A 12,299-nucleotide genomic window follows, 5' to 3' on the forward strand; every position below is an offset into this window, starting at 1 on the left:
ATGGGCATCCTCGGGGGAATTGGCGTGTCCTTGAGGGACCTGGTGTTTGAGGGCAGGCTCTGGCTAGGTGTCCCATCTGTGTGCAAATAAAGCAATGTACGGAGAGACTTGAGTACTCCACTTGCTATACAATCGTCCCCTTCTGAAGTAGGCTGCAAAGAGTGATGAGCTATGGGAGATCCTCCCGGGAGGCTATGCATACTCTGATGGAGGGAATCCCAGTTGCCCTTGCCACCACTGTGGCGGCAGTTTGAGGGGATTCCAAGACCTGTCAAATCAATCCACCAATTGAGTGGGGACATACTCCTTTCAGAGGAGGCCAGGGAAGCAAACCGTGTGATGGGGAAGCGAGACAATCCTGCAACAAGGGGGTCGGATGTGGGGTTGAAGCCATGGTGCCATCGAGCGAAGAATGCCTGAGATGTGCGTATCGCGATGGGGCTCCTCTGTAATACCCTGTCAGCTGCTGCAGGAGGGTCAAACTCCACCGGGGTGTAGCCATGCCCAAGAAAATGAATATCGGAGATGGCTGTCTGAAGCAGATCCCGAATCTGTCTTCGTGTTGGGCAGCTTCCCATGAGCTTGCAAACCAATGGAGAGGCCACTAGGGAGGCGAGTGTCAATGCCAAGAGCTGGAGGTATGCTTCGGAGAATAGGCAAATAGGCAAGGGCGGCAGGGATGATGGAGCGGCTTCCATGGAATCCTCCTATGGGGGGGGGGGGGGGGGGGGGGAGGGGGGGAGGGGGGTGTGAAGACTAGAGTAAACTGACTCTTGCTGAAAGAACAGCAACTCAAAACACTGGAACCTGAAGAATCAAGGGTGGGAGAGAAAAGGGCGTGGGGGCAAGGTGGCGGGAGGATGGCTGGGAGGCGGAAAAGCTTAAGCCAGGGGAGCGGGACAAAAAACAGAAGGGGCAAAAGGGTGGAGGGCGAGGGAGGGTGGGCGGAAGAAGAAGAGGAGGGAGGAGGCAGGTGGAGGAAGACAGTGGGGGTGTGAAGACTAGAGTAAACTGACTCTTGCTGAAAGAACAGCAACTCAAAACACTGGAACCTGAAGAATCAAGGGTGGGAGAGAAAAGGGCGTGGGGGCAAGGTGGCGGGAGGATGGCTGGGAGGCGGAAAAGCTTAAGCCAGGGGAGCGGGACAAAAAACAGAAGGGGCAAAAGGGTGGAGGGCGAGGGAGGGTGGGCGGAAGAAGAAGAGGAGGGAGGAGGCAGGCGGAGGAAGACAGTGGGGGTGCGGGAGAAGCTGATCCCATGCTCTTGAGAAACTCCTGCAAGACAAACTCGTACACACAAATCAATGGGTATGGTTAGAGGCGGCTCAACCATAGCTCCATTGGAAGCACCCCTGAGCTCCTCCTTTCCCCCCTTTACAGTCTCTTGCCTCAACAAAGGGTTTTCTCCAGTTTATCTTCCAATTTTTAGTAACAGAAGGATCTTTAAACATCTATTGCTTGTTTTAAATTTACATTTTTGGATACACCAATTCTCTGAACAGAAAATCTATTTCCAGGTCCACAAGCATGATTTGCTTTAATCTTTATTTTTTCTTGTTTTGTGTACAGCTTTGCCAATCTCTTCACTGTTCCCATTTGTTTATTTCATGGTTAGTACCTAATCCAAAACATGCATGACATCTTCTCATCGACAACTTCTTTTAGAAGATGGATAATAATAAAGCATCAAATAATTGTGTCTTGTGTAGTCAATCTATCAAGGCTAGCAATGGTTTCCATGGCAATACAAGACAGGCATAAGAAAGCAAGGGGTGGGGGTGAGAGGCGGGGGTGGGGGTGGGGGTTGGGTTGTGTGGGGGGGGGAGGGGGTGCAGGAGATAGAAATGATGAATCTTTTGGTATGCAAAGTAGAGTCTGGGTTTTCTTTTAGTCAACCTGTTTTCATTCTGGTTGTCCTCAATAATTGCATGATTTCTCATGGAATACGCATAATCTTTACTCTTTCAGGTTGAAGACTTTCATGTTGCACAGTCAGACACAAAAATTGCTTACTATGCAGGTTATATAGGCAAGAAACAACTTCCATGACCTGTTCATGAAATGCAACTGGTATTTAAGCAAGAACAATTTTGAGCACATTTTGTCCTCCAAATCACCAATACTGTTTTTAATTTGTGCAGGTTCAGCATTCATGCTTGGGCGCTTCATCACTTCCACACCTTGGGGGCTAGTAGCAGATAGATATGGCCGCAAGCCGGTCATCATTGTTGGGACTGCTTCAATGTAATTGCAAGGATTTTTCTATGCTCTTCTGTTGTTGTTGAAGATGTTTCTATGTATTTGAAGCAATGCAAATATCTCCTATATAGGTTGCAAGTTCCATGCACAATACTCTGCATGGACTCAAATTAGTTTATGAGTTTTAGGAACATAATTTTATATTGTGGTGAAAGGAGGAGATAGGTAGGTGTTTCTCCAAAGCCTGGTCGGGAGATTAAGGAGTCATGTTTGTGACTTTCTATGGTCTGGTAGCTGCGGCACCCAAGATAGTAAAGCAAAGGTAGTTTAGGAAGCTGATGTTCTTCTTCCTTGGAAAGCATTTCTTTACCATCACTTGTAGGCTTATAGGAAGAAGGTTCCTCTTGCATAAGACCGAGAGGCCACCAAGACAGCTGGGCACTGGGCGTCCCAGGCTGTCTTTGATAGTCTTTGTTGCATTGGATCATCACTTTCTTCCTGTGCCTACTTTTATGTGTGGAGACAAATCACACAGTGTTCTCCCTTGCTTTAACCTTCTTGTAGAGAACAATGTTTATATATGATATCTGGAGCTACATGCCTTACAAACATTGCCATTTATTGCCGTTTTGTGACATGCATCATTCAGCCATAACTTATATTTACTTGATTAGAAAGGATATGCCATGCATTCAAGAGGGATTACTGTGAGTTAAATTATTGTTTTTCGGTGCAGACTCGTCTTTAATTCTGCTTTTGGATTTAGCACAACATTTTGGATGGCTTTGCTGTTAAGATTTCTGCTTGGGATCTTCAACGGGTTGCTTGGGACGATACGGGTTAGTAATTGGCTGCTGGCACGGTTCATGCATATGAGTATGGCATGTCTTGAGACTTGGTCAGTTGGTCTGCTCTTGCTATTGCTAAAATGCTCCATTGCTTAGGAAAACAAGTGTGTGTGTGTGTGTGTGTGTGTGTGTGTGTGTGTGTGTGTGTGTGTGAGAGAGAGAGAGAGAGAAAGAGAGAGACCAAAGAAAGTGAGAGAGAACACAGCAACATGTTTGTGCGCTCATCTAGGGTTTCGTTTTTCTGTTTTTTCTACTGTTTTAGGGTTTCGTTTTGCTGTTTTTCTGCTGTTTTAGGGTTTCGTTTTGCTGTACACTGATTTTTTAGGGTTCTGTTTTGCTGTAAATTGCCGTTATAGGGCTTTCAATTGCTGTTTTCAGCTGTCTTAGTGTTTTGCACTGCTGTTTTAGAGTTTTGACTGCTGGTTTAGGGTTTCTTCTCGCTGATTTAGGGTTTTGTTCTGATTTTTGGGGTTTTGGACTGCTGCTTAGGGCTGCTTTATTGCTGTTTTAGGGTTTTGCTTACAGCAGGCTTGCTGTTTTAGGCTTTCGTTCTGCTTTTTTCGAGTTTCCCCAGAGAGAAAGAGAGAGAGCGAGAGAGAAGAGATAAGAAAGAGAATGGAGGCTGCCCAAGAGGTTCAGCAGGTGCGAGATGTGGTCTTTTCTGAGGCTTCGGATGGAATCAGCATGGCTGTTTGCGAGAGATCGATTTATGACTCTGTTGGTGATGAGGACTCCAAGAGGCAAAGGACGAGTCCTGTTGAGGACTCTGAAGTGGTGAAGGATTCGTCACAACCCTCGAGTTGCAGAACCACAGGTTGATTTAGCTTTGATGCTCGATGCAGGAAGCAGGATTATGTGGTGGCAAATTAGGGGAGGGCTGCATCTGTCCCTCCGGAGACTGTGGCCGAGGTTACGTTGGTGACTCCTCTCTTGCTTAAGCAGCTTGCTGATTTTTATGATAGGGCAGTGGTGTTTTTCTTCATTGGCCGCCTGCCTCTCATGGGTCAGTTTAGGGCTTGGTTGTCAGACATGTTGCATGCAGATGTGGTTGAGGACATCTTTGATGGGCCAAGAGGATTTTATGAGGTCACGTTTCGGTCTTGTGAGGCCCGGGATGCAGTGTTGCAACATGTGCCGTTGTTTTTGGATGGTCAGTTGGTTCATGTGGTCCCTTGGAGGCCATTGGTTGATTACAGAGATATTCTTTGGCAACCGTGTCCAATTTGGGTGGAGGTCATGGATTTTCCTCCGATGTATTGAAGGTTGCTCCCAAATTTGCTGAGGAACATAGGGGAGGTGTTGGTGGAACCTCGGGTTACGTCTCGTAACCAAGTATGTATGCTTTGGGACACTGGGAAATAGAGACCTGCACATTTGAAAGTGTGTGCTGAGGGCATGGAGCTTGTGATGTATGAGTTAAAACGGGGGTCATTTGCAGGTCATTGTTTTCACTACGGGCAGATGGGTCATTTTATTTCTGAGTACCCAAATGTTGTAGAGGAGGCTGGGCAAGGTCAGGAGACACAAGTTTCTCAAGCCCCTCAGAAGGTGGTGATGAAGGGTAAGGAACACGCCCTAGTTTCATCGGATCAAAATGGTGTTATGGAACCTCGGGTGTTGTCATCGGAGGGGCAATGGGTGGACGTGAAGAGAAAGGGGCAAAACCAGCAAGCACAACGCCCACAATTTGATGCGAGGCCCCGGGGTGCTTCTTTGCAAGGGCAACAACCTGAGTTGCGGACTTACAGTTGTAGGCCTCAAGGTTCTTATGGTAGAGAGCATCAGCAGGGCCTTGGAGTGATACCTTCAAGTGGGCATACACAAAGGTCTGGGGCAGCTTTCTCGCTACCTCATTACCCACTCCAGTCTCAGGTCAATAAAGAGAATCAATCCTCTCTATCGTTGGCTTTTGATGTGAAAGGGGGAATGACTTCTCCTTGGGGATGGGAATTACCCTTTGACTTGTACTCGCCTGTTACAAGATCCCTCTTCGTCTCGGATGGCAGCCGAAATGGGTGCAGAGATGTTGAATGCCGTTTATGTACTTATGGATAGAGTGTAACATGCGGAAGCTTTGGGGGAGATCGGTAACTTCAATGCTCAGAAATCAGCAAACATATCACGACGAGAATAACGCGCAAAACTGAATATAGATGTGCAGAAAATAGAGAGAGAAATGAAATGATATATTAACGTCTCTAAGAGGCCATAGTGGTCTATGAGACCAAAACTGAGAGTACATCTGAAGTTGGTGTCTCATCAAAGAGAACAACTAAATGAGACTAAAAAGTACAATAAATTGATTGTCCTAGAGTTATAAGAACAAAACTGTAAGACTCGGAGATGATACTTAGTAGAAAATACTGGAAAATACTGAAAAATGTATATCAGGTAGATCCATGTATGCTAATCAGTTGAAGTGTTGCCCTCTCCTTAGATCAAGTATCTCCGCCATGGGACTGTCTAGAATGGAGAGGTCATAGAAGCGAGGTAGGCGCCTCCGATGCCGAGCAATAATGGCTCTCGAATACCCTCTGTAGGGCCCCCATCACGAATGGTGTATTTGCTTTTATTAGAATGATGCAAAATCTGAAAATAAAAGACTGACTGAACCTGTTTTGGCTGAGATAGATCTCTGCCCTTGACCTTCAAACCTTCACCCTTGCGTTAGCTTCTCCCTTGGTTGTCCTGGCCCTTAAGTAGCTGCAGCACCTTGTGAATTATGAGATAAATTGAACTGAATTTATGGCTTGGGTATTTATACCCCCTTTCTAGTCCTGGTCGGCCAGTTCTACAGGAGCCTTTTTGCTGAAAAAGCTCACGACCAGCAGCAAGCTCCACGACCAGATAAATTAGCAATTAATGCTAATAAAAACCAGCGTTTTCACACCTACTAATGCTGCCCACTTGCGCATGGCCATGGGCAATGCCCAGGCTGCTGGGCAGCCCTGCGCAAGGGTGTGGGACTGCCTCCCACACCTGACCGACTGGCTGGTTAGGGCTTGTAGCCCTGTCGGCTGTATGGCCAGGCCCCTAGGGCTGGCCGACATCCTGCCCAGCCCACACTAGGGCTGGAGGGCAAGCCTGGGGCCTTCTTGGCTGTCAAATCCCCACGGATCCCCTCGTGATCGATCTTGGTTCGAAACTCGAATCCTGCAAACAAACGAACAAACAAACAAGCAAGGGGGTGCAGGCCTGACTCACCTCCCAACCATGACAGCCATGGGCAAGCCCACAGTCTTGGCTGTCCCCACCGAGCCATGAGCTAAGCTAACTAGGATGACGTACCGACCAATCTCCTCCTCGCGACGTCCCATACCGCCACGAAGCTGCCCTCACGGGCCTCGAGACTGCTGTCGGCCTCGGCTGCGTAAAGCAGGTGCACGTCTGCACTAGATCTAGGCTCCAAGACCATAGAGCTCTCACAAACTCGCGAGACTCTCTATCATACAATAACTAACCTTGGCCACCCTTTTATAGGCTCTTGGCCGGTCATCGGGCGTCCACACTTGGCCGCCCGCCCGTCCATACTTGGGTGCCCGCCTGTTAGTATTTCCCTAACTCAGCTCGTCAATCAGCCTGCCTAGTTCCAAACTTCCCCAAGCCTCGAAACTAGTCTTGCATGCGTATAGCACACGGTAGATACACACTGTGCACATGACATACTCCCCTTCCTCTAAGAGCTCACTCCGTAAAGTCTCAGAATCTTTCGGAACTCGCAAATACACCATCGTTCCTTCAGAGAACTTTCTAGGTGAACGATGTCTATTAGAATAAAACCTGTCTCGGTCTTGAGCACTTCTAATAGATTCCTTCGCAACTTGTAACATTTCCTGCATATCTTGCAAACAATTACGTGCTACATCATGCTGAAGTCCTGAGAATCCTACTGTAACAGGTGATCTAGGTTGAAAACCATACATAAGCATGAAAGGACTAAACCCTGTACTCGTATGCTTAGTACTGTTATATGCAAATTCTAACATAGGAAGATAATCCTCCCATGAACTCTGTCTTTTGGATACATATGCTCGAAGCATATCCTCCAAAATTTGATTCACTCTTTCAGTCTAACCATCAGATTGAGGATGATCTAAGGAACTCAAATTCAAAGTTGTTTCCAACTTCTCAAAAACAAGTTTCCAAAATTCACTCGTAAACTTAGAGTCCCTATCACTGACTATGTCCTGCGGTAACCCGTACAGTCTAAACAATTGCTCGATAAACTGCCGAGCTAATTGCGTAGCTGTAATAGTCTTCCGGGTCGGTAAAAATCTAGCCATTTTTGTCAAGCGATCTACCACAACCCAAATAGAATCGTGGCCTTGATGTGTTCTTGGCAATCCGGTAATAAAATCCATGGAAATACTTTCCCATTTATTACCTGGGATTTGCAAAGGATGCAACAACCCAGCCTGTCTAAAGCGTTCAGCTTTATTTGCCTGACAAATTTGACACTTGAGAACATAATCTTCTACATACCCTTTCATCTTCGGCCAAAAAAAAGTGTGTTTCACTAATGATAGTGTCCTGTGTGCCCCAGGGTGTCCAGCAGAAGGGGCGTCGTGACACTCCTTAAGAATCTTGGACCTAATGTCCGGGATCTGTGGCACACAAATTTTGTCATTACGGAATAGCAAACCATTACGAATCATCCACTGACCTCCTGCAGCCTGAATAGTAGACTGCTCAGTCACCGAGTCTTGGTCAATCAATGTGCTCCCGTCCTGGATCTTCTGCCAAAATGGACCAAAATAACTATTAGTCCTGCAAAGCCCTCTCAATGACTGAAATATGTCAGTAGAAATCTCGGTGAACGACAAAGTATTCACCTCTCTAATCCAACTAAGTGCATCTGCAATACTATTCATGGACCCTTTTCGATAACGGATCTCAAAATCAAAATCTTACATTAATTCTGCCCAATGAGCTTTCCTGCCTCTCAAAACAACAAAATCGAGAAAAGAACGAAGTTGTTTCACTATTCGCGGTATAGGCGAGTCCAGAACCTTCTGAACTCGGTCATAGTCAATGCTCAATCCATCTCTAGTGATCTTGTGTCCCAAGTAAATGATGTGAGTAAAGAACTCACATTTACTTAACTTAGCATATAGTCGATTCTGTCTCAAAATAGATAAGACAATCGTGAGGTGTCTGACATGATCCTCGATAGTACGACTATAAATCAAAATATCATCCAGGAACACCACCACAAATTTTTCCAAATGTTCACGAAAAAGATCGTTCATCATTTGCTGGAAAGTAGCTGGAGCATTGGTTAATCCAAAAGGTAATACAAGAAACTCGTAATGGCCATACCTAGTCCGAAAGGCGGTTCTTTCGACATGCCTTTCATGAATACGTATCTGGTGATAGCCAGTACGTAAATCTATCTTTGTGAAATATTTCGCTCCTGCTAACCGATCAATCAGGTCATCTGATCTAGGGAGAGGATAACGGTTCTTAATGGTCAGCTTGTTCAATCTCTTGTAATCTATACACATTCTCCAAGTATTGTCCTTCTTTCTCCTAAGCAACACAGGTGCACCCCAAGGTGATTTACTTAGACGGATCTGGTCCATCCTCAAATAATCTTCGAGTTGTTTAGCCAACTCATCTTCCTCAGCTTGGCTCATCCTATAAGGTGGAATACTGACAGGATGAGCACTAGGGATCAAGTCAATACGATGATCTACTGCCCGTTCAGGTGGTAAACCCGATGGTAGTTCCTTAGGAAATACATCTTGAAACGAATCAAGTATCTTCTGTAATTCTTTGCTTTCAAACACACTTAATTCATTCACATCCATGGAAGGGATGAGAAAAGAAGAAAGTGGAATCAATACACAATGGAAAGCGGTATACAAAGAAGAATTCATTATATTTCCAAAATCAATTGTATTTACAAGAGGTCCCTGAGAGGGATGAATACAATCAGCTAAAATACTATACTCGGTGTCCCTATGCTGAAAAGAAAAAATATGACTAGACCAATCTATTTGGGCGTCAAGAGTCTTAAGCCACTCAATCCCTAATAACAAGTCTACATTTTCCAGATGCATAACATAGCATTCCAGAGTATCTTTGTAGTCCTGAATCTGGATTGGAAGCATCTCCACCTTGCGATCCCAAACTTGCCTTCCCGCAGGTAGGCGTACCTCACATGTATGGTCGCTGAGTGTCGTATCAAGACTCAATTTCTGCACAAGTTTGTAGTTAACAAAGTTATGCGAACTGCCAGGGTCTAAAAGAATGTGAATTTTATGGCCATTCACTTCTCCATAAACTCGGAGAAGATCATGCATGCCAAATACTTTAGAATTGAATAGACAATCAAAACAAGTACTAGGGTGAGAAAGTACAGTAATTGACGTACCTGTCAAAGACAACTGGTTAGCTGCCTTTGGCTTCGGTCCTGCGTTTGACTTGGTACCCTTTTGCTTCGGGCACTCGTTACGCATGTGTCCTTTTTCTTCGCAGACAAAACAACGTCCTTCCTTCTTGAGCTTCAAAGCCCGAAGGAGTCGTTTCTTCTTCGCTGGTGTCGAACTTGAATTCTTCGAAGGTTGGTCCGAAGACTTGCCTTCAGTCGTGTTAGCCATAGGTGCGGAGAACTTTCTTTTATGCTTGTTCCCCTGCTCGGTAACGGGTTTCGACTTGGAAGAGACCATCGTATCATCATAGATACGAGCTGAATGAGTGGCCTCGTCCAAAGTTTTACATTTGTTATTTTTAACCTGTAATCGGTACGAGTCGGGTAAACCAGCTACGAAAAACCCCAAAAGAGTAGTGGGATCCATCTTTGTAGCTTTCATCTGCAAGTCACGAAACTTCTGGAGGTAGACTCATAAGTGAGGTGCTGCGAGGTCATGGTCAAAGCTGAAAACCGGGCAACAACATCATAGTCATCCTCTTTCTTGAGGAATTCTTTCTTGAAAATGTCTTCAAATTGTGCCCAAGTCGTTGGCTTTGGGTTCAGTTCCTTCCACCAAAGCAAAGCTTTGTCGGATAGGAAACCTGCTGCTAATTGGATCTTCTTTCCATCATCATATGGATGAAACTGAAAGTGAACTTGCCACTTATGTAGCCACGTGTCCACGATCTCCTTGGTTCGCTGCTTTTGCTCGCTCCCGAACGGTTCCGGAGTAATATTGGGGCCTAAAGCTGAAGCCAAGGTATCCATACCCGAGAAAGTAGAGAGGGTAATGGTCAATAAAGCGATGGAGTTCTGCAAAGCTTGCATCTGGGCTGCGATTTGTGCCTGACGTTCCGTCGAAGAAGCTTCGAGAGCTACTTTGAACTCTTGGAAATCTGATTTTGACACAAAATCGTTAAAAAGATCGGCATCGGTAACTTCCGTATAGCCGGCAAGCCTTCGCGTTCCACGAGGGGCTCCAACTCTGATTCTTGGGTCGACATCGTGAAGAGGATACGTGGAGAGAAAATTCGATCTTTGCACAACAAAAGTGCGAGCGAACTTGAGAGCTTGAGAGCTTGAAAACTTGAGAACTTGAGAGATGTGTGGCAAGAAGCCCACTTCAGGGGGTTTATAAAGGTTTCCCAAAAGCCAAAAAATCCCCAAAAGCTAAGCTTAGCTTTTGCTTTAGCTTTTGTGTTTTTTTTTTCTTGAATATATATATGGATATATATATATATATATATATGGATATATGGATATATATATATATATATATATATATATATATATATATATATATATATATATATATATATGGATATATATATTCTATTGTCTTTAAAAAAAATAAACATCTTGAAACCTTTGAAACCTTGGAGGAGTTGTTAAACCTTTTAAAAAAATAAAAAATAAAAACGAAAGCCCAAAACGAGTGCTTTCCTTGTTTTGTTTTTTTTTTTCGCTTCCTCCTGGAATAGTTGCCTGCGCGTGCTGGCTGCCGTCGCTGGAACTGCCTGCGTGTGCTGTCTTGCCGGTGCTTGCTTGCGCACAGGCTGCCTGCAGTGGCCTGCGCCACCGTCTCATAGACCTGGCCATAAAGCGCCTAGCGTTGGCGCTGCCAGGGCTGGCTGCGCGCCTGGCCTGGGCGCTGCCTGGCTGACTGCGCTATGTGGCTGGAGCGCCTGCGTAGGCCTGGGCGCCTGCCCGCCTGGCCTAGGCGCCTACACGGCCTAAGCCGCCTGCCTACCCACCCTTGGGCGCTTGCGTAAACGTGGCCGGCTGTTGCAAGCCTGGCCGCCCGTCACACTTGCCCAACGCAAAGGTGCTCATAACCAGCAGTTCTTCACGACCATGCGGCTAGCTCACTTCCTCTCGCTCTCTCTCTCGTTCAACAAAAAGCAACGAAAAGCATCATGCTTTTTTTTTCTTTTCTTTTTTTTTTCTGTTTCTCTCCCTGCAGTTTATGCGTATGCACAACAAAACAGGCCTCTTCTTGCAAAAGCAATCAACCCTACTTAACTACCATCTCCCATCAACATGGGTGTCTTTGATGAAGGAAAAAACACATACCAAATGTGAAAACTGCAGTATTCACAAAAAAAACAGCAAGCTTTTTTAACACATACCGTTCTTCGACCTCTTCTTCTCTACCTACCGACTTGCTCGTTCACGAGGTATGCTCTGATACCACTGTCAAATCCCCACGGATCGCCTCGTGATTGATCTTGGTTCGAAACTCGAATCCTGCAAACAAACGAACAAACAAACAAGCAAGGGGGTGCAGGCCTGACTCACCTCCCAACCATGACAGCCGTGGGCAAGCCCACAGTCTTGGCTGTCCCCACCGAGCCACGAGCTGAGCTAACTAGGATGACGTACCGACCAATCTCCTCCTCGCGACGTCCCATACCGCCACGAAGCTGCCCTCGCGGGCCTCGAGATTGCTGTCGGCCTCGGCTGCGTAAAGCAGGTGCACGTCTGCACTAGATCCAGGCTCCAAGACCATAGAGCTCTCACAAACTCGCGAGACTCTCTATCATACAATAACTAACCTTGGCCACCCTTTTATAGGCTCTTGGCTGGTCATCGGGCGTCCACACTTGGCCGCCTGTCCATCCATACTTGGGTGCCCGCCCGTTAGTATTTCCCTAACTCAGCTCGTCAATCAGCCTGCCTAGTTCCAAGCTTCCCCAAGCCTCGAAACTAGTCTTGCATGCGTATACGCACTGTACTACGCAATCTTCGTTCACGAAATCCAAGAATCTTTTCAGGTTCGTGCGGAACAAATGTCATGTCCTGGACATCTATGATTTCTTGAGGAGTAACTAACTGATC

General features: G+C 46.0%; 1 protein-coding gene across 11 annotated transcripts in view; it reads left to right on the top strand.

The window, feature by feature from the left end:
* LOC147634464 (protein ZINC INDUCED FACILITATOR-LIKE 1-like) overlaps positions 1–12,299 on the top strand; it is a 100,062-nt gene that overhangs the window by 26,690 nt on the left and 61,073 nt on the right. For 10 of the 11 annotated variants that reach the window (XR_015266754.1, XR_015266755.1, XR_015266752.1 and 7 more), the window contains exons 2-5: positions 1,569–1,609; positions 1,968–2,028; positions 2,141–2,243; positions 2,935–3,037. Coding sequence is in view for 7 of the 11 variants with exons in the window: in XM_086803546.1 (XP_086659672.1) it covers positions 1,569–1,609; positions 1,968–2,028; positions 2,141–2,243; positions 2,935–3,037 (308 nt within the window). In the remaining 4 variants the exon portion in view is untranslated. The remainder of the gene's footprint in view (positions 1–1,568; positions 1,610–1,967; positions 2,029–2,140; positions 2,244–2,934; positions 3,038–12,299) is intronic. The other variant, XM_086803540.1, reaches the window with a different exon arrangement.

Source organism: Cibotium barometz, chromosome 10 (genome assembly GCF_041138505.1).
Source record: "Cibotium barometz isolate CiBa-2024 chromosome 10, ASM4113850v1, whole genome shotgun sequence".
Taxonomy (NCBI): Eukaryota; Viridiplantae; Streptophyta; class Polypodiopsida; order Cyatheales; family Cibotiaceae; genus Cibotium; species Cibotium barometz.